The sequence below is a fragment of the Gadus chalcogrammus genome, chromosome 11 (assembly GCF_026213295.1).
Source record: "Gadus chalcogrammus isolate NIFS_2021 chromosome 11, NIFS_Gcha_1.0, whole genome shotgun sequence".
Classification (NCBI taxonomy): Eukaryota; Metazoa; Chordata; class Actinopteri; order Gadiformes; family Gadidae; genus Gadus; species Gadus chalcogrammus.
In genome coordinates this window covers 6,036,596-6,063,556 of record NC_079422.1, presented here as the reverse complement: position 1 = coordinate 6,063,556, position 26,961 = coordinate 6,036,596, and the positions used below count along the sequence as shown (strand labels likewise).

The 26,961-nt window shown below is 43.6% G+C and overlaps 3 protein-coding genes across 12 annotated transcripts; all 3 read right to left on the bottom strand.

Moving 5' to 3' along the window:
• Positions 1 to 7,858: 7,858 nt before the first annotated feature.
• Positions 7,859 to 10,920, bottom strand: leng1 (leukocyte receptor cluster (LRC) member 1). Of its 3 annotated transcripts, none has more exons than XM_056602465.1 (5): positions 10,757 to 10,912; positions 10,367 to 10,477; positions 9,860 to 10,099; positions 9,300 to 9,616; positions 7,859 to 8,714 (listed from the first exon to the last, which is right to left on the bottom strand). In XM_056602465.1, exons 1-5 carry the CDS (start codon positions 10,910 to 10,912, stop codon positions 8,483 to 8,485), a joined length of 1,056 nt encoding a protein of 351 aa, XP_056458440.1. In that variant the 3' UTR covers positions 7,859 to 8,482. The 3 variants fall into 3 exon arrangements, with proteins under 3 accessions (XP_056458440.1, XP_056458442.1, XP_056458441.1); XM_056602467.1 differs by having other exon boundaries at positions 7,864 to 8,714; positions 10,367 to 10,541; positions 10,757 to 10,848; XM_056602466.1 differs by having other exon boundaries at positions 8,083 to 8,714; positions 10,367 to 10,920.
• Positions 10,921 to 11,128: 208 nt separating this feature from the next.
• tmc4 (transmembrane channel-like 4) lies at positions 11,129 to 24,438 on the bottom strand. 7 transcript variants are annotated; one of them, XM_056602458.1, is made up of 17 exons: positions 17,713 to 19,490; positions 16,877 to 16,919; positions 16,491 to 16,689; positions 16,148 to 16,296; positions 15,374 to 15,529; positions 14,959 to 15,044; positions 14,553 to 14,698; positions 14,161 to 14,308; positions 13,862 to 14,020; positions 13,596 to 13,753; positions 13,173 to 13,296; positions 12,511 to 12,608; positions 12,236 to 12,419; positions 11,860 to 11,990; positions 11,558 to 11,713; positions 11,380 to 11,458; positions 11,129 to 11,219 (listed from the first exon to the last, which is right to left on the bottom strand). In XM_056602458.1, the coding sequence occupies exons 1-17, from the start codon at positions 17,851 to 17,853 to the stop codon at positions 11,148 to 11,150; spliced, it is 2,229 nt and encodes a 742-aa protein (XP_056458433.1). In that variant the 5' UTR covers positions 17,854 to 19,490; the 3' UTR covers positions 11,129 to 11,147. The 7 variants fall into 7 exon arrangements, 4 of the variants coding, with proteins under 4 accessions (XP_056458433.1, XP_056458434.1, XP_056458436.1 ...); XM_056602459.1 differs by lacking the exon at positions 17,713 to 19,490 and adding an exon at positions 17,315 to 17,696; XM_056602461.1 differs by lacking the exon at positions 17,713 to 19,490 and adding an exon at positions 17,306 to 17,695.
• Positions 24,439 to 24,544: 106 nt separating this feature from the next.
• Positions 24,545 to 26,641, bottom strand: rps9 (ribosomal protein S9). 2 transcript variants are annotated; one of them, XR_008896965.1, is made up of 6 exons: positions 26,553 to 26,641; positions 26,116 to 26,228; positions 25,876 to 25,998; positions 25,453 to 25,639; positions 25,185 to 25,342; positions 24,704 to 24,793 (listed from the first exon to the last, which is right to left on the bottom strand). XR_008896965.1 is itself a non-coding variant. In XM_056602475.1 (5 exons), the coding sequence occupies exons 2-5, from the start codon at positions 26,210 to 26,212 to the stop codon at positions 24,616 to 24,618; spliced, it is 585 nt and encodes a 194-aa protein (XP_056458450.1). In that variant the 5' UTR covers positions 26,213 to 26,228; positions 26,553 to 26,641; the 3' UTR covers positions 24,545 to 24,615. The 2 variants fall into 2 exon arrangements, 1 of the variants encoding a protein (XP_056458450.1); XM_056602475.1 differs by lacking the exon at positions 25,185 to 25,342 and having other exon boundaries at positions 24,545 to 24,793.
• Positions 26,642 to 26,961: the final 320 nt, after the last annotated feature.

Here is a 26,961-nt window from a genome sequence, read left to right as displayed (position 1 = left end):
AATTGATCTACGTTGTTGCATTAAGCCTTGTGTTTTTAATCTATGTGTCAATCGTGTTGTGCTAAGTAATACTGACCAGTAGTCTGCATGGGACAATTTGAGCCTGGGCTGGGCCAGGGTGATCTGCCTCTCCCTGATGACAAAGGTGAGCACCTCTTCATCACTGAGGTGTCTATGAGGCTGGGAGCCAAACTCAAACAGCTCCCAGATCACCACTCCCAGGGACCTGCACCAGAAAGAGAGATGAGACATGAATCAAGAGACAAGCTTTCATGCACCCCCTCAGTTCATGTACATAGTGTATCCTGATTTAGAAGTATGTAGGCTGTTCCCACTCAGTACAATGTCTTGGCCGATTATACCCACAAACTGACACGGCAGTGCTTTAAATATATTTTCACAAAAGGCTGTCCTAGGCACAATTTAACAGTAAAAGATTTATCCAATTTCTCTGCATATCTGAATTATTAAAGAAGGGTACTTCAAGCAATAACAAGTATCACATTTATACGTATCCTTTAAAAGTATTTTTTTAAACTATATTTTCCCTAGTGTATTTTAAATCTCTATGGTTTTAGAAAAGCAATGGTGTGTGTTTGTATGATTCAAAGTAGTTCCTGGGAACCGAGGTCCTTCTAAAACGTACCACACATTGCTGGTCTTGGTTTGGTCGGTAACAATGAGAGATCCTCTGTATTCCTCCAGAAGTTCAGGGGCTATCCATCGTAAAGGGATCCACAGCTTGTCTGGGGTCAGGTAATAATCATCCTGCAAAACATAGATATTCAGCAATTATTCAATATATGCATTGGGCATTTTTTGTTATGGAAGCAGTATAGCTGAATATGTGTTTTTTTTGTGTCTGAAATGTAAACCTCTACATTACTACCAAAACAAACCCAAATTCTTCAGTTCCCTCTTGGAAGGGACCAACACAAACATACCTTGTAGTGGTTATGTGACAGGCCATAATCTCCTATTCTAACTGTGAGGTCAGAGGTCAGCAGGCAGTTTCTCAGAGCCAGGTCACTAGACAGGAGGACACAGAAATAAGCCAATATACAGGATGAACCGCATAATACATTACCCTACATGGGTTGAAGGTGAAATGGGCAGATGTCTCCAGCTACCTGTGGATGTAGTTGCTTTCATGAAGGTGCAGCAAGCCGGAGGTGATCTCGAAGGCCATTCGCTGAAGGGTCAAGAGGTCCCGGGTCAGGAGGTCAGGGGTCATCCCATCTGACTTTCTCTGGGCCCGCAAGTATCGCTTCAGGTCGCCCTAGTGATGAGAGCAGAAGAGCAGCTGAGTTACCTCCACCTCCACCCACACACCGGCTAGAAGGCACCTGGCAGGCCTTCCTGCAGACTCGCACAATCTTTGAGTTGATGCCATGCGCATGCCATGTCTCCAACAAGAAGGGTCCATTTAGTGGGAGTTTTGCCCCCAATGTCCTCCGAGGCCGTAGGAGAACTGATTAATTAGTTGGCAGCTAAGGCAAGGAAGGCCATATAAAAACTGGGGACACTGTGGTGGGATAACTTATGCTCACTGTGGTTTATAAATTAGTAAATACTGGGTCTATAGCTTATCTTGTAGAACATGGGGTTTAATTCCCATTGGGGAAACGCATGCTAAATAATTATGCACTCAAGGTATCTTTAGACATTAATAGTGTTTGGAATAAAAGCCTCTGCCAAATGTCTTTTAGATAGACCTATGTGGCCTATCCATGATATAATGAAACAAACCTTTTATTATTACCTTTGGCACTTGAATGTGAGAATGGAAAGGAAGTAGTATTAGTAGCAGTAGTCGTACCAAGAAAAAAGCTTGATGATAAACTAATCCTGCTGTGATAACTTTCAAGAAAGTCCATGTTGTTTGCGCCATCTATCCCTGTTGTTATACTGCTTTAGTTACGTTTATTTACTTAGCACACATTAACATTAATAGAGCAAGGAGGGAACGAAGCCCAATGGGCTTGTACAAGAGTTCCACCCCTGTCAATAATCACAATCAAATCCTATTTATTAGGCTAATAAATAGACTTTAGAAAATAAGGAGACAAAGTACATAAATAATCAAAATAATCAAAATTAGATGGAAAAGGATGTGATAAATACATGTCTTAGATAGAGAAAAGTTCCTCTATTAGGCTGAGAGTGTCAGACAGCATGCTGTTCTTAATCAGTCATCATCTAACCAAGATGAGCGGATGGAAAAATAAACTCATCCTGCACAACGGAAACAAGAGGATTTCAAATGCTAAAAAACACAACCGGTGAATTTACTAATAGACCTGTAGTCTACATCCAGAACCACGGAGATCTCATTGGATGCAAGTGTGGCTGCATGCTGTCAAAGATGACGATTAAGTCTTGACTATTATTGTGTGATATTGAGCGCCATTTGACGGTTATATTATTTTGAGATGTCCTTTGGTTTCTCTGTCTTACCAGCTGACAGAACTCCATGACCAGGAGGTAGGGGACGCTTTCACTGCACTGGCCCAGACACTGCAGGATGTTGGGGTGTTGCAGGCTCCTGAGAGGGGAGGACAGAGCAGGAGAGACAGGGGACAACCTGTGTTAGCAGTGTGAGGGACCACCTTCTGTCTGGTGTGTGGGAACAAGGGTGACGATACCGATACCGACAGAATGAGAGGTGGATAGGAGTCATTACTTATTAGTACTACCATCGTTTAAGAGCTTCATGTATCATTGAGAATAATGTTTAGGGTTGCCTGAGAGATCCATCAAAGTGTGAATCTTTAGAATACCTACATCAAAATAAATCAATTAATATATAATTGTGTGTGTGTATATATATATATATATAAATGGAGATTATAGATTCTCAGCTGTCAGTTCAAGGCTTTGTGCCTCAGCAAGTGAGGTAGCAGAAGAGGCTAAAAAAAGACTGCTTATTTATGAGAGAAAAGATGGAGAATGAGAGAGAGTATATTAATCGCATGTGTATGAGTGAGTGGGCCTGTATGTCTATGTGTGTGTGGGTGTGGGTGTGTGTTTGCGAACGTTCATCCATATATGTGCGTGTTGAAGTGTGTTAAAAGCAGACATATTTTAAAATCTTCTGTGAAGCATGCAAAATAGGTCAGCCCAAAATCCTCTGCCAGGTTTCATTAGCTGGATTAGTTTTGTATACACCTGCTGGGCCACACAAAGAGAAATCAGGAGGAAATGAAGGACAGCGATATATCATGTTTCATACATGTTCATCTCTACAGATAATGAGAAATAATTGAAGTCCGAATTAAGATGATAAATCACTGCACCCACTAATTACAACGACGAGAATAGTTTTCTATGTCTTTGTTTTCAGAAAATATTACCCAGCCAATCAAAGCACATGACCGGGTTATGTCTCTGGGTAGGACGGGTCTCACCTGTACGGCTCTGACTCAGCCAGGAACTTCCTCTGCTCCAGAGGGCTGGCACTGACCCTGAGCTCCTTTACGATGGCCTGGGACGAGCTGCAATCACACAGCACCTCTGCCAGGATCACCTAGAGACACAGTCCACTATGAGACCCGGGACCCTGAACCTGGGCTAGTGGACCTCCACGGTGTCCGTAGTCTTTAGGCATGGAGCAAGATACTTAAGTCCTGCTTCTTAAAAAGTTCCTAAAGACTGCTTTTGATAAATCACTGAACATAAACATAAGGTACAACATATGAGAGAGGAAATACGTTTATAAATGACATTGAGCATATGCTTTTATCCAAACCACTTCATTCAGATATTCACACAACATTGATGAACACAGATAGCCGTCAGGAATCAAACCAATCAAAACGCCAAAGCCCGAGCAACAACAATAACTATTTGTAGATATCGGTCTCTAGAGCCCAAAAGAGAGTGTAATAAAACAATATTTCACCAATTTCTCATTTTGGCCAAAAAATAGAAGCAGGCTAAGATTAGTCATCCTGAGAACAGCCAACTCTCTAAAGTTTAAATATAATTTATCATTATATAAGAACAGGCCCGGGGACATACTTCTAGTCTGGGGCATTGCCTAGGGCACAGACAGGGGCCCCGTTATGTAACGAAGTAATGCTAACCACTGCAACACTGCCCCAGGAGGGACTTCAGATTAACTAACCTTTCCAAACCAGCCATTTCCAATCTCCTGCAGATAATTCAGCGTGTGCCTCTTAAAGCACTGAGATTTGGAATCTGTTGAAGAAAAGCAAAAAATGAAGAGAGGTGGAAGAGAGGTGAGACGGAGCAATGCTACAGCATTGTTCTTCACATGAATCAGGAAAATACATAAATAGATATCAACTTCAAAAGTTTGACTTGTATTACTGACGCATTATACATAATGCTCATGAAATCTTTTCTATTTCATTTAACCACATATTTCAATCTTTTTTAAACATAAAACCACTACACCCCGGGAGTTAGACAGCCAAGGTAAGAACCCTCCTCCCACCTGCTCCGTCCTGCAGGGCTGGGCAGGCGGCTCGGTCCCTGACTGGCAGGGTGTACACCTCAGGGAGGGAGGGGCAGGAGGACAGGCTGTCCTCCTGCACCGGGCTGGAGCCTGCCGAGCACTCCTCCCCGTCCGCATTGTCAAACTCCTGCTCCCGACAGAGGCAGCACACGACCCAGGGAGACGGGAAGACCATATACATTTCTTAACACCATTAGGATAAACAATAAAGAAGAGGAGTAGAAGGCAAAACAAATAAATAGAAGAACGTGGTTGTTTTTGAGATAATGAGAGAAGAAGAAGAACGACTGGAGACTATTGCCTCTTCCTGCCCAATGAACCCCAAAAACAACCCAGCCATGCAGAGTCTCCCTTATCCCTGTCTGTCTCTCTGTATTAAACACCATTACATCCCAATCCCCCTCTAACTACACATCCACTCAGGCACCACACAGCGCTGTACCAACGCTCTACTGAACATCCATCAGTGTGCACACATACACATGCAGCAGGACCAGGTGAGGAAGTCTCTTACATGTTGGAGACTTACATTGAATCCCACTCCTCCCTTCTTGCAGCACAGACAGGTGAGGAGCAGCAGGACGAAGGAGACCAGCCCGGAGCAAGAGATGAGGATGACCACGTAGGGCGGGGGGGAGAGGAACGAGGCCCTGGATTGAGAGACTGAAGGAGAGAGCGACCAAGAGAGTCAGAGAGGAAGGAGAGAGAGAGGGCGAGAGGGGAGGAGAGAGGGAGAGATTTACTGCTGTAGATCGCCTCTCGGTATGACTCAGTGAGAAGGGGAAGAAGAGACGTAATTGAATTAGAACACAAAGAAAAAAAGAAAAAGTAACGCATAATATTACGGAGGTTTGTGATTAACACAGAAAAGACATTGAAGCGCTTCCATAAAGGCAGGGTTGGAACACAGTGGAGGACTGCCCCCCACCACCCCAATGCTTACGTTGCATTGGTAGAGGGGAGGTTTGGGAAAGCAGGAAGAAGAGAAAAATATATATCTTTCAGTTTCAGAGTTAATGTATTGACTGGAGCCATAAAAGAAAAAGAAGGGAACAAAGATTTAAATTGAAGATATATTGAGGTTGAAACTGGGAGCATATATCATTCCAATTATAGGATAAAAAAGAAGAAGGGGGGGGGGGGGGGAGTATCAGAAAGGGCATTCCGTTGAGGAGAGACGGTTGAGAAAGCAGGGAAGGTGGTTGGAGCCGTCGCCTGGGTTAGAGGATTGCTTATCAGGGGGAAAGGGGAATTCGGAAAACTGGAAAGCATTGCTCAGTTTGGGAGGGTGGACTATACTGAGGTGAGAGGGGGAAGGTTTCGGGTCATTGATATTTGTACCTCGACTTGGCTGACTGTAAGAAGCGAACCATCTGTAAGAAAGAAGGGGCAGGGCAGGGTGGTTAAAACCCCTTTACTGGTTTACCTTGTTTTTCGTATTGCTTGTATATAATAATTATATAATAAAAAAACATAAAATAATGTTTGAAAATGTCATGAATTATATTTTATTTTGATCACCAAAGATATGCCTTGATTGTTGGATCGATCCCATTTTTACCAAGGTCCAAGCACGATGCAAACTTCAGCTTATATTTCTAGCCGAAAAAGATTACTGCTATACAACGCAGAACAACATATGAGATAGACTACAAGCAAGGTCATGGTACAAGAACATGTTACACACACACACACACACACACGCACACACACACACACGCACACACGCACACACGCGCACACGCGCACACGCGCACACACACACACACACACACACACACACACACACACACACACACACACACACACACACACACACACACACACACACACACACACGCACACCTGAGTCAGTCGTCGACACCGTGGGAAATGGATCAAGCTCATGTTCACTCGTAAACAAAAGCCTTTAATTGATGTCCGTCTTAAATAAGATCAATGTGCAAGCCTGACTATGATTAACACTTTTGGCAACACTCATGTCTCAGTTCTTAGCAGAGCTCTCTAAATATTCGATAAAACAACCTCAGAATTGGATCATTGTTGTAGCCTACAAAGGCCTATAGGCGAGTGGGAAACATGTAAACACCTGATTCTGCTTCTTCTTCTTTTTTAAAGACGTGAATAATGTCAGTGTAATACTTGTTATTAACCAATTAATGCGTTTGCTAGATTTCTCAATTAGAATAACTGATTATATGATTTATTAAACATGCACTGCATAACAAAACAAAAAAACGCACGCGAGCCATGCAATTGTAATCACCCCGTGTGTGTGTATTTCTATTCTATCCACCAGTAGCGAACCACAGCTAGTACTGGTGGTGGACATAAGACACTGATACACAGTTCCTAGACATTTATTTTCCTTTCATCTTAGCCGAGACAGATGTCCAGACAGACTGCATACAAATAAGGACGTAACGGGGCCTATTACAATAGCTCCGATGCACACAGCTCTCATCAAAACAATACCAACACAATGCAATGACTGCACACATTAGGAAAACAGAGCACACACCACTGCCAAATAATGGGACCACACACAACCTTATTATTAGGAAAACACTACGACGACTTATCGTTGTTAAATATGTCTGGTTTCATATGCATACATCCCCCAATAACATAACATATTGCACTGTGCAGCCATTCAGCTTCCGATGCATTTATGTCAAAAAATGCCATTGGTGTGACCTAAGAGGGCCGAATACGATTGCAATATAGCAATGGAGCCATATCGGGCTAATATCAAAAATAATAAAAAATAAATAAATGTCGCTTTAACATGTTTTCAGTTGTATCGAGTCACTCATTCTGTGATATAGTGCAATATTCATTCGCAATCATCTGCACAGCGTTTCTCCCATGCTGGCTGATGCTCTCCCGTCTAGGCCTTTTTCATAACAGACTACCTCCCACCTCGGCTCTTTCTCTAGCATCACCGGAATGATCGCATTCTTCCACCGACACCACTCACCTTCTCTCTGCGGGGCTCCGAGCGCTCGCTCCGGGTTGAAGTACATCATCCCCGCTAGCGCTATCACCCAGCAGTGTCGTCGCATCGTCGCTTCGTCCTCGGCATCACCATTCGAGCGATGCTTTGGGTCCTCTCCCGTTACCCGCCGCCACCGTCTGGTAGCCTACCGTCTCCGGTCTATCGCCTCTTCCCCCCCTAATAATAAAGAGCGTCTCCTTGTTGTGCTCTTCGTCCTACCCCCCTCTCCTCCTCCTGTTTGATCCCCCCCTCTCCGTCCTAATCCGCAATTAAACACGGTTTGAGAGGCGCTCTATTGTGACTTCCGTCCGACCCAGCTACGCGTCTCGAGTCTGATGATATTCCCAGAAAACCTTCGGCGAGGTTATCCATCCTGTGTTTGTCTATGTGTTGTTTTCTCCGCTCGCTGTGTGGAGGTCTGGCTGTGTTCCTCCGGTATCCACCACCAGCCTACGTCAGCGTCAACATGCTTTATCATGGTCCGCGTGCTAGGAGGAGAAATCGGGTTGGCGCGTGTCTCACACCAATTCTCGTTTGCAATTTATAAATAAGAATTAAGAAGCAGAACGATAATATTTATATATGATATAAGTACTAAATGGTGAGAATTTGTTTCCGTATGGCAATATATTAATTGAATGTCCTCATTGCAGGTTCATTAAACGCACACATTCTGATAAGGTTTCTTTAATTTAAATCAGAAATAAGAATCCTGAAAAAAAATACATCACAAAAATGGACACTTTCAAAATAGGATGTATATTTCCATAGGTAATCCATCTCTATATATGGTAAGAAAAGTCTGACTTTTAAGTTGATTGACATATTATTCAGCTCTTACACACGTATTAAGACAGTTTCAAACCAACCCTGAATAACATCCAGTTTTGTATCGGACCATTCATTCCCAGCACACATCCCAGTACACAGCACACATCCCAGTTCATCGGCTGCCCATCAGCACCCTGACGGCCCTTATAGTCCTTATATAGCTGGACATCACTTCACGACTTCAGGATCTCGTCTCGCCAGCTGTCCCGGTCCTTGCGTTGGCGTTTGCGAGCCAGCTCCGGGAAGTAGGCGCTGTTGTAGGGCCTCTCGCGCTCCTCGGCCGCTGGCCCCCTCCCCGGCTCCTTGTCCGCCACCTTGCCGTTCCTCTGGTCGATCAGGGCCTGGGCCCGGCGCCGCTCACCCCCCTCCCTCTGGAGCCGCTCCGCACGCAGCTCCTCCATGGAGCTAAGGACGCACATGCACAAATACACACACACATGAATACACTAGTACACGGCGCGGATATACTAGTACACACACATTGATACACAGATATACTAGTACACACACGGATATACTAGTACACACACATTGATAAACAGATATAATAGCACCCACACGGATATACTAGTATACACACATGGATACATACGGATATACTAGCACACACGCATGAATACACAGATATACTAGCACACACACGGATATACTAGTACACACACATGAACACATAAGGATATACTAGTACACACACACAGATAAAAACAGATATACTAGTACACACACATGAATACACACGTATATACGACACACACATTGTACATCGGTTGATTATGGACCACAGGGAACCGTCACTCGTGAGTGGTGCATCATACTGAGCTGCTGAGATGTGATCATCACGTTACGTTGCTCCTGTTAATTCCCACTTTGACATAACACCCCCCCCCCCCCCGCTATACATGTTAAGTGCATATTAGGTTGCAAAGTAGCACACGTGAACTCTGGTTTACAAAGCCAGAGCAGTGTTTTCTACCCCGAAGCCTTCCTCACCTGGGTCCACTGCTCATCTCTGCTCTGGGCCTCTTCTCCCTCCTCTTGCTCTTGGGTTCCTTGCGGTCCTTAATAGCCAGGGCTTTCCTCATGTCCTTCATGGGGTCCAGCATGTCCTTCAGCCTACGGTCACGCTTCTCCTTCTCCTCCTCCGTGGCTCCTTTCCTCATCCCCTTCTCGGACTCTTTTGGATTTTTCTTCCGTTTCTCCTTCTCCTCCTCCTTCTCCTTCTCGGTCTTCATGTACCACGGGGTTACCTCTGTGCCAGGCTGAGGTCCCAGGGACACCAGGAGCCCGATGGCTCGCTCCTGTTTCTCCTGAAAAGAGAGACATTCAAAAATTAATATTTCCAAAAGGTCTCTATATTTTGATTGAGAGCTTTAAGAGACTATTTCGGTCGATGAAACCACAGGAAAATCCTTGGAGAAGACTTTTATGAAATTCCTGAAATGGAATTGCTGGGAAAATGTTTGCTAGGTCAGAGGGATGGAAACTATCCCTGATGTGCTTTTTTTTGTTAGTTAACTTGAATATTATATGATACAAGTAATTCCGGTTACCTTCTCATCTTTCTTATCTTTGAGATACTCCTCATTCCCCTTCTTCTCAGAAGAATCTTCCAGGGGGAACAAGTTGAGATGTTCCAGGATTCCACTTGGTCCACTCGTTTCCTCAACCTTAATTCCTCGTCCACTCGTTTCCTCATCTTTCCTTCCTGGACCACTCAGTTCCTCAGTCTTCCCTCCATGTTCCAGTTGGAGAGCAGCTCGGGATTTATTCCTCAGAAACTCTGTGCGTGCCTGTGTGGAAATCGAGAAAAATACAGTATGAGACTCTAAGGATACACATCGAGCTGAGAATTGAAAAACCTATATTTATGGGAAACAAATGTATATGTATGGGATAATATGTTTGATGCATTACAGAAAAAGGGCAGCACTAACTAAAGTTGTAGCCATGCATACAAGGGATTTGAATATAGTGCTTTATTATTTTATTGAATATTTAGCACCATGTGTTTGACCTAGTTCACAATGTCATAATATTGAGATACCGATGGTGGTCACCTCTCGCTCAGCGCGCTCCACGCGACGTTTGGCCTCGAGCTCCTCTTCTGCAGCCTGGGCCTCGTCCTTCCGCACGCGCTCGATGTTGTCCTTGTTACGGACATGCCAGCTCTTCTTGGGAAGGATGTTCATAATGCCAACTCAACGCTGCAAGCAGCTAGATAGACGTACTGGTCTACCAGTTACCATATGAATGAACACAATAGATCGCCCTCTTCAATCAATTCTTCAGCGTTTACAGATAAGGTCAAGGAAGTTATCAAATCAGCTGTCTTTTGCGATAATGTACTGAAGGAAAAAATAAGTGTCTTGGTCATTTGTATGGTTAAATAATAATAGCTTATTCTGGTACTTAGCTAAAAACGTGTCCACCGTTCATCATGAACTCACCCAGTTAGCTTTCCAATATGGAGAAAATACTATCAAGTATAGTTGAGCTACAACATTAAACCATATATAAACATTTGGCTTGCTAACTACAGTAGCTACTCGCCGAAGATACAAACCGGAAGTAAACAAAAAGAACAGAACGATGCATTTCCACATGTCAGCACCAGAGGGTGTCAAGGTTACGGGGTTTATTTATCATGCATGGCAAATATTTCATTTCTGGATATAAGAACAGTTTGTTCAGATACATTGACATGCACTGATACAAGATTAATGTATATTATATATATATATATATTAATATATATTTAACTAAATTACAGAGGTGCAAAAGAATTAAGAGAAAGTGTTCTTAGTGCAGGTGGTGGCGTTGGCAATTTTATATTGTGAATTATTTTGCAACTCCAAGCGTTCGACTGAGCTCTTCAATCTGTTTGACCAGGAACTGCTTGTCGCGGGCCTCCTGTTGACCACAGACCAAACACGTCATTTGAAAAGCTGCAAGTCCATCCCATTTGAACTAGGTGGACCTCACACAATAGCTCACTCACTCAGACAAAAATTCAAAACAACAAAGCAAGGCAAACTAGTAGTAGTGGAAGTATGTGGCCACACATACATACCAGTTTAAGCTGAGCTTTGAGCAAGTCCACACTTTTTCCGTAAACGGAGGCTAAGGCTATGAAATAGCACATCACCACACTGTTGGCAAGATAATAGCTCTGTTAATACATCATACAAAAGTCATTCATTAAAATATTGTGCGTAACATTCTAGTTAACTATATAACATAGCACTCACCTAAAGAAAAGAAACAAGGGAATGGAGAAGCGCTGTGAGCCAATAAAGTAGAGGAAGCCTTGTGTCGTTAAGGAGAGGCTATAGAACGAAAGAGGAACGATTGTCCACATTGAGGTGAGAGAGCGGAAGGGCCCGCAGCTCATCGAAGGGTGGATCCTGAGCGGGATATGAAGACACAATCATGCTCACTTGAGTGGGAAGGCTGGCACAGGATGTATTTACTTAAATAGGACCCCTTGTCCGAAAAACATTCATTGTCGGGAGTGTAATACCGTCGTGTTTATACACAGCGAGCTACTCACTCGGCAATGCTGTAGATCAGGGCTACCAGCGCGAGGCTCCAGCCAAACAGCAGCACCAGCAGGAAGAACACCTTGGACTTGGTGGAGCGAAACGTCTTGGCGGCCGGGCGGCAGTTGGAGAAGAGTGTTATCTGGTGGGCCCAATCACCAGGGATGATGTAAAACACAGAAACAATTTTTTTTGGATTCATAATATATATATATATATATATATATATATATATAGGAAGAAGTACATTATTTTGACACAGAAATCTGTGAGGTGTATCTGTAGCACAGTGCATTTACACAACATAATTAAATCAGGGTGGGAGGGATATATGTTTGGAAATCATGATTTGAGTTCAAATTTGAGTGTATATATCAACGTGTTCACCTTCTTAGCGTAGAAGACAATCACAAATTTCAAAGTGTTAATGAGCGGCAGCAGAGGGCAAAACAGAGCCCCTGTCCACACGACCGTCTGTCCGTACACCAGTCCCAGGACATTGACCGGGACTAGAAATTCCTGACGGCCTACAAACTGAATCAGCTTGTTGGATGAGTTGTCAACCACCATCCTGGAACACAAGCGAGCCATGGATCCATCAGACTGAAGGTTGTATAAAATCATCCTTACGTCTCTCACTCCGTTCATTTTGAACACTTTACCTGCGTGGAAACTCGACCAGCACAAGCATTGCGAGGGTGATGAGCAGGTCAAACAGGGTCAGTTTGTACATCTCCTGTCCCACTCGGGTCTCCCAACACTACATAAGGAATTATATGTCACGTCACCTCATATAGCAACCCAGTCTCACTGAAATACATGACATTGTCACGTCACGTTATTTAATCTATTCATTCGTGATCTGGGACACGTAATTTAATTTTTTTCGTGCCAAAAGCCCAAATTTCTACCTCATTCTAAAAAGATGAGATGAAGCAGCTACCTTTTTTTCCGTTGCGGTGTGCCTACAGAGCAGTGCATCTGCATTAAATATATCCGTGAATTGTCACAATTTCTCAGAATCAAAAAGGTGAAAGTAGAAACGGGTGGCCAAAAGCTGTGATAGTTAGAAATTTTAAATTACATGTGTCCCAGATCACGAATGAATAGATTAAATGACGTGACAGTGTCGCGTATTTCCGGGAGACTGGGTTGCATATAGTCAGGCACAGAGTACAAATAATACTAATCATTGATTAAAAAACGGCCAGATAACCCTAGAGCACGAGTTTTCAAATGCACCTTCAATTCGTGTCATACACAAAGCAGTAAAGTGAAAGGATGAATTTACACTATGTATGCATGAACCATGTAACATACTTACTGGGTAGCTCTTGTGGTTGTAGTGGCATAATGCACATTCCTCAGAAACCCCTTCAAAACAGGTTATCTGGCTCCACAATGTGAACAAGAGGACACCCAGACTGACCATTCTCAGAAAAACTGACCTATGTAAGAGAGAGAGGGAGAGAGCTCAACACACACTTTTCCTGAGTCATGAAATAATTTTGTTGGAAAGGTTTATCAACTGACTCTTTGTTTGCTATTGATTTTTGACACAAATGCATGTGTTGTTTACAACTACATAATTTAAGTTGTTCAACAACCAATCAAAAACAGTGTCCCTTCCTCTATTGCTCTCTCATACATACCCACATACATAAACACAATCATACCGGAACACATGCATACAAACGTACATACCTACATACATACACAACAGTTAAATGCACAAACACGTACAAACCTTAGCAAGGCCACAATGACAGTGATGCTGGGGTTATACCGCTCCAGCAAGGCTATCTGGTCACAGAGCACGGGAACAACGAAGTTCCCCACGGTGATGACGATGGAGGGCAGGTACTCGTAGAACAGCCCAAGCACTCCTGTCTCTTTGACTTTGCTCTGCCAGAGATAACACGTACAAAATGAAGCAGACCACCATATGATGAGCCAAAGATCACTTGATATGTGGATGACAAACAAACGGAGGTAGAACCACCCATCACCGACCTGGCTGAAGGTGGTGGCTCGGTAAATGCCGAAGAAAGCTGCGATAATTAGGCCGAAAGCAACGAGAGACAGAAGAATACGCGACGAGTACAGCAATACTTTTCGACGCAAGGTCAGAGAGGCAGCCTCATTCTTTATCCTCTCCTCTTCGAGGTCCACCTTGGTCCAGAGAGACAGAGACGGAAAAGGAAAGAAAGTAATGTTCAGGTTTTTGGGGACAATAACTTTATTGGGCATGGAGCAGAAATCCTATAAACTTAATCATATTTGAGGCCCAAAAAAATAGCATAGCCTCTAACCTGAAGCCGGTAGTGAAGGTTTTTCTGTTTCAGTTTCGTAGCCCTGTCACCGAGGCAACCAAAGTCCCAGCCAGTGAACACATTCCTACTGTAACTGCCTGTGGCGCCGCCTCCTGTTGCCACAGCAACACGAACAGCAGTCCCCGCGCTGTGCAAGCAAGCAGTCAACAATGGGGAATACAGGTTATCCTTTTGACTGGTCGTTTATCACACACACACACACACACACACACACACACACACACACACACACACACACACACACACACACACACACACACACACACACACACACACACACACACACACACACACACACACACACACCAGCCTGTCTGCCTCAACATCTAACAGTTTGGTGCATCTAAAAGTGTGTCTTCACTGGAACTTACCGTGCAGTGATGCAGATGAGACAAAAGACAAAGTAAAAGACAGCAGTGAAGAGGTAAGCCAGTGGGATGTTGTAGGAAAAGTCACTTTCGGCCACCATGGTGTTGCGGTAGTAGCCATAGAACAGGTAGGTGTACTCCATGAAGCCCTACAGGAACAAGGGCGCACACAGTTTGCCGAACATGATAATTATCAAGTATTTGTAATTCAAACTTAATGATGGGAAGGAGGATACAGTGTATGTGAAGTTAAAGTGGGTAGGAAATACACAGATTTCCCAGACAAATGTTAATTATTACAGAATCAAATGTAGACCAAGAAGTGGAAAAACGAATCCATCTAATCTAATCTTCTTCCATGTTCGTATCCATAGAAGGACATGGATGCGGGTGTGTTTGTATTTCTCACGGTTCCAGAAAGTAAGTCCAGGAAGTAGCTGTAGTATCTCACGAGAGGGTCTGGTTTATGGTCATACTGTCTGCATTCTGCTGTGCCTGTCAACACAAGAGCCTCAGAAACCCTGAGCATACCTTCATAACCTCCTTCAACAATTTGGTTATTTAAAAATATATATAATAAAAGGTTATTAGTGTAATGTCAATATTCACACCAACAACGTTTAAAACATAACTAATAAAATAACTAGTACCACATTATTTACATTATACAATAATGTGGTACTTTTGTCTAAGTATAAGAAAATGCCTCCAAGAAGCAATAGTTTGAGGCATTCAATTGAAGCTGAATATATAATCCTGCATTTCATAGAGGCCAGAAGAGTAAGTAAGACTCTTAATGCAAGGAGACTAGAATCTGTACAGACCGTTATCCATCATGGTCACAGAATTTGACGCAACAGATCTGAACACAATGCTGGGGATGAGGACGAATCCAATGATCAGCATGGAGGACAGGAAGTTGAGGACCACCAAGAATCGCAGGAACAGGAAGTAAGACTGGACACCATCTCCAAAGTTCCCTGCAGTACCATCAATGAAGAAAATGGATACGCTTAGAGAAGGTAAACAATGTGACCAATATATTCAAAATAGTGTTTGGTTTTGCTGCATCAGGGGTATTAATTAATGTTTAAATGTATGTTTATTCACACTTATACATATATATTGAGGGTGGGCATCACAGGATACCTCACGATACGATATGATATGCGATACATAGCCCACGATACCGATAATATTGCGATACAGCGATTCTGCGACAAACGATAAATGTCTAACGAAAAATACAAATAACCCTGAAAAGGGTAAAGTGCAGGATATCTGTCTGTCTTCATGGTCCAAACTAAGTTTTTCAGTTACTCGTCTTTGGCCAGTTAACTTCTGTTCAAGTTTCACCGGATAGAGCGAGTACCATTAAGGCTCAGTCCTTACTGCCGTTGTCCTTTGCTGCATATCCTTCCCTCTCTCTTCCCTACCTGTCTAACTCATCATGAATAAATCATAAAACAAAAACAAAAAGATTATATGGAAAACAAATATTTAGCGCAATGTATTGATTGTTGTATCAGACGAAGAAGGGCAATGATATATCGCGTATTGATATTTACACACATGCATACATGCATACATACACACACCTCCAATCTTGTTCAGGGACCTCCTCCAGAGTGTGACATAGTGCAGGAATCCTCCGATACTTTTGCGGGCCCGACTCAGCGATTTGGCTTTGCTCCTCTTCCAGGACTGGAAACTGGACAACACTGGCACCTGCATCTGCTGGACCTGACTGTAAAAGATGTGTCACACATTCTTTCAACGATACAGATCATTATAATATCGCCAGCGTTGTTAAACATTCATAGCATAGATTTAACCCTTATAGCTGTATCCACACATAACCATCATCACAATTGTGATCATAATCCTGTTTAATCCCAAGATTTGTAATCAGGGAACCATCAGACCAATCAGGGGGCCTACCTGATGGCTCTTTTCAGGGCCATTGGCATGGGGAGTGCTCGGAGGTCTTTAGGGGGTACGGCCGCTTCCTGCCCTGCATCCTCCTGGGCCGCAGAGGCTGGGCGCCAGTTAAACTGAGGGGCATTCTGGTCGGGCCGTGAAGAGGTAACCCGTCGCAACCGTGGGGATCCCTGGTCGCTGGTGTAACCAGTTCCTTGGACTGGGAGGCAGAAGGAATCTATTAACTACAGTATGAATATGTAACATTATGGTGTATAATAAAGATCCTTCAGTAGGATATAGGTTAAAACAGTCATAACTGATCTGCTGTTGCGTTTAACAGAGTTGTTGTTGCTAATAGGTGGAGGCTGTGTGGTCGTACAGGTGAGCACACAGCCTCAGCTTACCTGCTGTAGCAGAGCCTTGTCTCTGGAGCTGGCTGTTCATTTCCTAGGGACAATATACTGTCATGTAGTACTTTTTTAAAGATGTAAAGCGTAGCCACATTTAATCCAGCATCCACTCGAGCTCAACGGAATAATGTGATCAAGATTGGAAAGAGGAAACGGTGTGATTCCGGTTATGTCTCTCTCTCTCTCTCTCTCCTTTTGTATATGGACTTCGACCTTTGTTATTGACAACACAGGTACTTCCTTGTGTAGTTAACCCTTTATCTTCAAGTCAATTTTAAACATTGCTGTACTAATGTGTCCACTGTGATGCTAATCATCCCCAATTAAGGCCTACATTTTTTTTTTTTTAAATAAAGACAAAAAGTTAGCATATATAAGAGTTAATTTAAATATATTTGGGTTTGTCTTTGCCAAATACTCAACTGGTCATACAGGTTCATTTGATGCAGTCTCTGGCAGCAAGTTCATTTGTGGGCTGTTATCATCTCAAAAAGTTCCCTTCATTAATTCATTCGTTAGACGCATGTATTGTCACTTTCTTTGTGTTGTCAGGTAACCATGGCCAGTGTGTGTGTGTACTCTGATTGAGTAAAAGATTAACGCTAATGCAGATCACCTGCCATTGTAAACAACACGTGTGGGTGCTATTACATTAGGGTATTTTATACAAGAATCCATGGATAGATTTGTTCAATGATTAGGTCTTAAGACCAATCAGAGCACCAGCTTTTCTTAATTAAGTTGATCCTGCTTCTGTCATCATCCTTAATATTCTCTCCATAGTATGAACTAAACACATTCCAAGGTTTCCTGAAAGAATACATGCAAACCTTTACTGCTCGGGGCAAGCCATCTCGATGTAAACAAATTGGGGCTGGAATTGTCTCTCGAACACAGCGTCGGAAGTCTCTATCCAGCCCTGATGGTACATGTGAACGCAAAGATATGTAGGCTATATAACAGGACAACATCGAGCGCGTGCGGACTGCAATACCTCAATTTGGAGATATTTACTCAAGAAGACTGAATTCACATCAAAACACGATTTGACAAAGGAATCAACCTCATGTCCCGGAAAACCTTTAAAAGGTGACTCTCAAAAAAAACCTTCTCGCCATCTATTTACTAATCTAGATTGGGAATTGAACAGTCAGATAACGGCCTTCCTTTTGTGCCCCTGTCCTAGTAAACATCTTCCCCCGAACATGTGAATGATGCAACAGCAAAAACTACAGTTGTCTTGTTTGTGAGGAAATCATTTAATGGAAGTGTAACAATCTTTGCAGTTGGCAAAGTAAATAACAGAGCAAACTAGGCCGAAGTTAATAAATAGGTCTCAAACATGAGCTAAAATAAAAATATATGTATTTACTGCGACCCTGCGATTACCTACAAAACACGATTGATTTCGTACAAATAGTGAGTTACGTTTGAGATGGCAGTCAACTGGTTTGTAAATCCAAGCACACAGTTGTGCTGTTGACTCAAGACTCTCGGCTATAGATTACCTCGACTTTGAATGTCATGTTTGGTCCAAACCTGAAGTGGTTCTTTATTGCAGTCCAGACAGTATGGCAGTGAAGTAACAACCGTGATTCTGATCGAGGCCTCAACCCTTTGAAACATGACTGATCGATGACACAACTGAACGGATCAAACCATTTAGGCAACACATGAAGGAATGCTCCGAAGACTTGATTGATCCACAGTAGGGGGATTCTAGCACAGGTACCCTGGCAATTTATAAATTAAAGTAAACAGTTAAATGTTTTTTATTTGTATTTATCATCAATCCTATTTTGAATTTATAGTTTAGTCTGCCTGCTTAGTTATGTTCACAACTTTGCCTGTACTGATAGGTGTAGTTACATATATAGTACATAACCGCATTATACAATTTGCCTGCACAAATACCATTCTAAGAACATTGGCACATATAAAACAAATGTCTGAGTGTATTTTGGTTTTTATCACAAGTGATAGTAATATTCTGAAAACACAATATCTAAACACAAAACCACAAAACCCACTCCAGCCAGGTATATTACAGAAAAACTATCTCTTCACTTGTCTCCCACTTGTGAATTATGGAGCGCATTGTTGGTCTGCCCATGATCCCTGAATCCATATAACTCTCTTTATTTGAACTATATTTCATGTTAACCAACCCCAAATTTGAAGAATTGCTTCAAATCGAAAACAAGGGTTCTGGATCATTGTCCAAACAAAAAACAAAAAACCTTTTCATGACTTGGAAGTAAAGTATCATCACACAAAAACAGATCATCAATGCGTGTGCTGAGTATTATCTGTGTACATCTCATTGTCACAAAAATAGCATTAACCGATCCCAGACGTAGTTCGCCTGGTGTGGCGTAATACTTGCTGGGGAGTATATATGTACAGTACGTTCAAATGGTTTAACACACTATTTCCTGGAAGTGTTGCGTCGTTACGTAATCATGAGTTGGAGCTTCCTGTGAGGGAGAACATTATACTGACACAGGAACGGCAAAACATTTAAAAATTGGTAAACACGACAGCATGTAATTTGCAATGTAAATTCAATGTTAAGCTGTATTGGCATTACCCAATCCACTGTCACCTCCCACCACTCCAGCTCAGTCCTGCTTAGCTCGAATACCCTCTTTGAGCTTATCCTTACTTTCCATCTCCTCCACCTTTCCCTCCTCTTTCTCTCCCCTCTTCTCCCCCCTCTTGCCGCCTCTCGTCAGCCGACCTAACACGATGCAGCCGACGGCGAGGACGTGGATGATGAAGTAGATGGACGTCCAGTAGTGGACCGTGTCGCCGGCCTTCAGCAGCACGAAGCCCATGCACATGTAGTCGTAGGCCCGCATCTTGAGGAACCAGTGCACCCAGTCGAAGGCGCTCTGGCCCCCGGGGCCCAGCCGGGCGCGGACCGACCCCTCCATGGCCGACTCGGCGGCGATGCACAGCGGTATGGTGAGGAAGGACAGGTAGTAGCCAGGGTGGAGGCCGTGCCAATAGGCGCTGATGAACATGGTCCAGCCAGCCCTTTAGGGGGAGGCGGGGGGCATAGTAGATGGTGAGATGAGGAACGACGTGGTAATTTAACTTATATGATCAACATTAGCCTGGCTATTGCCAGTCCAAGCTCAATCGTAGATTGCAAGTTGGTCTGGAGAAGCTGCTGTCAGTTTCTTCAGCTCAAATGGCCTGATCAATGGGCCTAGTTTAAATTACTCTGTACGCAATTGGCTGCTTGCTTACCTGTCGTCATTGTGTTAAACCAGCCAATAGCGCGCCAGGTGGAAAAGCCAGCTTGGTGACTGGCTCCCTCAAAAACGTATCGAAACTAGAAAGAAATGTATTGCTCTTCTCCAGACCCTTCTGCAGGGCAAACTCAAATCGCCGGCAGAATGGCGGGGCTGTGGATAGTGAAGCTCCTTCTGAGCAGCAATGTATTTAATGTCCACGTCCGAGTTACGGTATAGTTTCCCGGACACCTATAGTTAACGCTAGGTTCTGTGGCTTAATTAAAAATACTGAGCTTCCAGCTAAAACTGTGGGTGCATTAGCCAGACATGAAACGTTGGCTGTATTCTGAATTTAAGATTAAATGTATATATTCTTGCCAATCTGCGGCCAATAATAGAAACTGTGTAAATATGGAAGGTTTTTTCAAAGATTTGTCATCTGAAATGCTCCAGGGATATACCCAAAGCTACACCCAAGACACAACGCCATGTGTCTCTCTTGATCTTAGACTGCAATACATTTCCTAAAACCCCACTTAGTAAGCAATACATGCCACTTTCACAACATTCTTAACGATTGAATATTATGAAAAGAATAATTATAAATTGAAATACTTATAAAACACCAATCCTCTTTGGGATTGCACCATGGAGGAGCCAGTGGGCCTACCTGAGGACGTAGGCCTTGAAGGGGGAGTTGGGGTAGATGTAGTGGTGCAGCCACCACTGCACCGTCATGTTCCAGTAGCGCATGCCGTGGCGGACCTTCACGCAGAAGTCTGTGTTGTAGCAGTCGATGTTCTGGATGGTCTTGAAGTCGTAAGCCACCGGGGCGTTAGGGTCGGGGCTGTAGCTGACCGTGGGCCCCCCTCCGGGTTTGGACATGGCCCCCTCGGGGTAGCAGCCCAGTCCGGCACTGATGCAGCCCGCCTCCGCCGCGCACCACGCCGCGTAGAAGCGCATGCGGAACACGAAGAACACGGCGGTCATGTAGAACAACCTGGAAACAGAGTGAAAACACCAATCAATCATCTCTGACAAGTGACAGCTGATGTGGTGCTAGGACGTATTTGGAATCTTTTACACCTCAAAACACACAGACATTTGATAGGAGGCCGGGTAGTATAGCGGCAAGGGAGTTCTACATCTAACTGTACTGGGTTTGATCATAATTGTCTGCAACAAACCTATTGGCATCTTTGTCTAACTAACACCACCTGTTCCTAAGTGACATGCATCTGAATGTATTTTGCTTTGGATAAAAGCGCCTGCTGAACGACCAATTAACAGTAAATAGGCTGTAACCAAGCAGAGCACCTTGAGGTGACATTCTGTGTCCCCTATACCTGAAGAAGAAGTTGTCGTTGAGGAAGTCATCTGTGCGGACGTAGCCCAGGGGGAAGACAGAGTTGACAGCCAGGAACAGGGCTCCATAGACAGGGACGAGCTTCAGCCGCTGTAAGCAGGGGGCCACGGCGGGCAGGGTGAGGGGGCTGGGCTGCCTCAGCCAGTCCACGTAGGTTTGGAAGCGGAAGAAGGGCCCTTTGAGGACAACATGGAGGGATGAGGCACAGGGAGTGGAGGACAGCGTTGACAGAAGGAATGAATGAGGATGATAATACACAGGGATAATACGAATACCGCCAGCACAGTGAAGGAACACAGTGGATTTGCAAGAGAGCAAATTCGGGGTGGTGGCATAAAAAAGAGGCAGGAAGACAAGTGCAAGAGTTACTAAGTATCCAGGCAAACTTATTAGTGAAAAACGAATATGGACTCACACAATATTGAACATGTGGCAAAGAGAGTGAGACAAAGAGAGAACAAGAGTTAAAACAGGATGGAAAAGTAAAAATCACATCAAACCACAGCACAGAAAACACAATTTTCACACACAAAGATCATGCCTCTGTATAAAGTTGGGAAGACAACAAAAGCGTTAGTCCTTCAGTCAACTTGATTGACATACCTGTCATGATGCCCACGTAGCAGTAACTATAGGAGAGCATGTCATAGAGGGAGGGCTCTGCAGACAGCCCACCAATGACGGGGGATTTGGAGAACGAGCTCACTTCCTTCTTCTTCTCCAGGTGGTAACTTTGCACCTCATTTGCTAGACTCACCATCTTGTTTAAAGGACATAAGAAGACCTTTAGTTTGTCTCTCTGCAAAGCCGCATCAACATTTGATCAATGGAATATTTCTCCTTCCAATACACAAGATGCAATCAATCTACCAAAATCTGAATGAATCCCTTTTATAACATCAGCGGCAAAATCGATTGCGTTGATGATTTCCAATCATAACATGTAAGATTGAGCCCTGCCCTTACCAGTTGGTCGGAGGGAAATATTCAGAATTCATAATACTCATTAACATGGTCTGTCCACTCTGACCGGCTGTGAAACTGTGTAACGCGAATGAGCGTAGCTCTGCTGGTGGGGTGGGGTTGTATGAGTGGGAGGGGTTCTGGGAGTGTCGATTTTAGAATTATTGTGGACAAAGAGAGACATATGGCATGGCAAGCTAATTCTACTTGTACTTGTAGAATATATCAGCTTCAGGATAGGATTTCATTGATAACATTGAGTAAATCACTAATGATTACCATTGACAACGTACAAATATGTTGAGGTTATAAAAATAATGAAAGGTTTTCTATTGCTTTTTGCATTTTCTACCCACGTCCACTGGTTTACAAACTTGAACTTGTTTGCATGTCAGTATGAGGGGCTGTTGTCAGACATATGTATGACTTGACAAACAGATGAGAACTGTTCTACAGAGATATACCGCTGGAAAGAGGGTGACTTGGTGGTGTTCTGTGGTACCTTGAGGGTGAGCAGAAGCTGGATGGCGTTGGCGAATGGCGTTGGCGCCGGCAGACCAAACCATGTGACCAGTCGGAAGAATAGGAGGTAGAGAAACGTCCACCCGAGGCACAGGGCTGGGGCGCTCCTGCTCGATGGAGAAACCACAGCATGGAGTGAGGGGCGTCTCTCAGCCATCACTAATACTCTTATCATCCAAAACAATGGCATGGTTCGACACATGCTTGAAACACTGCGGGATAAGGCGCTCACCGCCAGGTACTCTTGATAATTAACCATGTTCCAATCACTGTCACCAGAGAGTGGAGGGCGTGGATCTGGCAGGTTGCTATGGTGAGGGACAGTCCCAACAGCAAGCCTGCTCCTTGCTTCACGGGAGGACCTGGAGGGGAAGGATGTAGGCAAAACCAGAATGAGTGTATTGGGTCAGAAATACACGTAGTACCACAAAGCAAGTCTGATTCATCATGCGATTGAAGTAGCCCTGACATTATTTTATCTACAGTACAAAGCTGAAGCACTCGGTATGTTTACTGTCAACACCTGCTGTACGAGAGACATAACATTACTTATGCAGTAGCAAAACATGCAGCTAGTGCCATCTTGACATTCTTCACGTCGCCTGTTTCTTTCACAACAAGAAGGTAGAACAAACACCATCATAGGATATTTCGCAATGTGTAAGTGGACTATCTCATTCATAATGAGGTGCGTACTGATTAAATATAACCCAGTTATTAATAGCTATTTTTAATAGCTCTGTAAAATGAGTTTGTGCAAGGTTTCGTACGGAGACACTCACTAAGATAACGAAAGAGGAAGCCGACGGGGATCGAGGCAGCTAGTACCCCTAGGTACACCAGCTCATCAGGAGACATCGTTCTGCTGCGAAAAAACAACGGGATCAGCGTCGACATGGGAAGTTGCATATGATGTATTGCCAGAACACACTGTTGCTTACTCCATTTTCAGTTAAGTATGCTTTCAGAAATAGTCGCACAAATTGGTCCCATGTCAGTTTTGGATAGCTACCTCTACCAGATAGCTAGGCATAATATCAACATTAATAGGCATATTGCCAGTACTAGACGGGAGCCCAGCTGTTGGGTGGTAGTAGTTAGCTCCGTACTCCAATCGTCTTTGTAGCCGCATTGTTGACTTTAAACCCGTCGTATTCATCAACCCCTTATCGCTTTATAAATACGAAACGCGTACTTACGTTTATAAAGTCACCAGGGCAGAATAGGAGACCATGCACTCTGAGCTAGCCGTGCCATTCAGTGATGTAGTCAACTGCTCTCCGATTACTTCCTGGATGTGGACACACCGCCCCCTTCATCGGTGATCCAGGGAGCGCAACCGTTGATTGAGACAGAATAATCGTTCAATCAATTTACGAGGCGTCCCATTTTCCTTCAAACTTTCCTGGTTTCACCCGGAAAACGCATATAAATATTCCTATACACCATGTATTATGGGTGCTTATCGGGCAAAATATGAATATTTACCTTTTGCTTAATACTCATAATTTCCACCTCCATTAAACGTATTCATGATTTGACTATAGCAGAAAGACCCAAAACAAGATATTGAAGTGAAACTTTTTTATTGAAACATTGATCAGGCAGCATCAACCAACACTGCCTGGACAACATCCTTCCTAGTCTTCCTCCTCATCATCAGCGCCTCCGGATCCACCCTGTCCCTTCTTGGCGTTCTTTCGCTTGACGCGGCCAGGGCGTCCGCCACCGTATGGAGACCTCAGGGAGAAGTCGATGTGCTTCTGGCTGTCAAGGCGCACCACGAACGAGGGGATGTTCACCACCTGCTTACGCACGCTGCAAGGAAGAGAAATTGAGATCATTACTCTCCAACATGGTAGTGGTTTAAACTCTAGCCTCAAGTCAGGTCCACTTGATGGTTTTGGTCGCTCAACTGCCATTTTTTATTTATAGAAATGTAACCAGTTGTAGTGGGGTGGTTTGTCATAAATTAATACAGAAAAAGTCAAACCTTTAGCTGTAGCCTTGACGCGTCAAATACATTTGAAGTCCAGTCAAATTTTTTAATGTTTTGATCAGGCCTCATTCACGAGGAATTCTTGACACCATAGAGAGTCTGAATATCGAATATTATAATCACTGGCCTGATCAGAGGACCTAGAGTTAGTGGTTGATGAGCACATGCTGTGCATCAAGCCTGCCCGAGGTGCAATCCTCCATACATTACCTCTCAGCCAGTGACATGGCAACGACCCAAGCCCTCTCGCTTGGATGGGATTGGCTCTGGGCAAGTTCTATTGACAAGGTATACGGCTTTGATACCGAAGTGACCTTGGTGATATGCTTAATTCATCTCAACGAAGAGCAATACATGTTGGTGGCCCTCTGATGAAAGAGTAAGCAGTAGGTTTTTCATGAGACTGGTGAAGTGTTCGGCCATACAGAAGTCAGACTGGTAAAACAAGTCAGACATTTTAAACCATGGGATAGATTACCGGATATGTCTCTGACGGATCAGGACACGAGCATGGTGGATGCTCTTGGCAAGCCCGAGCTTGAAGACCTGGGTCTGCAGCCTCCTCTCCAAGAAATCTTCAACCTTCAGGCCGAGGATGTAATCCAACTTCATCTTACCCTCGTCGAGGACACCGATTCTGACAAGACGTCTCAACAGAGCATTACCTGAAACGAAGGGATAAACATTACATTATCCTTTTGTTGAAAACTGGACCATGGGTATTACTATAAAGCCCAAATCAAAAAGGGAGAACGGCATCTCCCTTTTATTGACATGAACCATTTTAGTTTGGCCTCATTCACGAGGAATTCTTGACACCACTGAAGATCTGAATATCGAATATTATAATCACTGGCCAATGACAGGTTAGCATCGATCGACGATAGAAGACGACTCGTACCTTCAAAGAGACGCTTGGGGTCTTTCTCGTCCAGGGTGAGCAGCTCTCTGGCAGCCTTGCGGATCTTGGCCAGGGTGAATTTAACTCTCCACACCTCACGCTTGTTCCTGAGCCCATACTCACCTAAAAACACAGTACATTAGTCTCAACTGCAGTTGTCACATACATTCGAATACATCAATATGCATGTAAAACGATGATGCCCAATAATTATGTGGCAAGGAGCCCTTAGCGTTATACCAATGAGTTTCAGCTCCTGGTCGAGACGAGACTTCTCGAAGGGACGACGGGGGGTGACATAGGTCTTGCGACAAACCCAGCTCCTGGCAGTGGGCATGGTTGCTTATTTTGGCCTAAAACCGAAGAAAATGAAAGTTAATAAAAATTGGGCTAGCTAGTTACCTGCAACCATGAAATGTACAGGTCCGTTTTCAAAAGATTTAACAAGTAAGCGGCGGTCGAAGCTAAGTTAGCATAGCATAGGCCGCAATTGCTAGCCACGTTGTTCAGACCTCGTGTTAGCAATGGAAGTCATGTCTAAAAAAAAGAAAAGTCCCGATCGTATCATGTACTGCATTACAAAACGAAGCAAATACAATTAGGTCTACTGGAGTGGCAAATCTGTTCAGCAACAATTTCGATATTAGTTAAATAAACTCCGCAAGAGTCAACCGTACCTGTGCTCCACAGGCTCGCTAAGTAAAGAGGAAGTCCATGGACGTTTCCAGCGGCTTTATTCAATCCAGGGGAACTACATATCCCATCACTAGGTATAAAACGGAAGCAGTGAATCATCTACTGCCATAGATCTGTAGGCTGCCATCTACTGGCTAATGATGAAATCGGTGAACCTCTTTTTTATATATCCAATTTATTTTATAGTTTTTAATTAGATTTTCCCTTCCCTGTCAACCAATGCTTATTCATTTTAGATGTGATGACTTACACCACTGTGACTTATTATTCAGAGTAACTTGTGGTTCTATTGAATTGTGTAAACAACCTAACCCTACATGGGAACAAAGTAGCCTTATGCAGATACATAGAAAGTTACACATTATAATGAATAATCAATCAGACATCTAT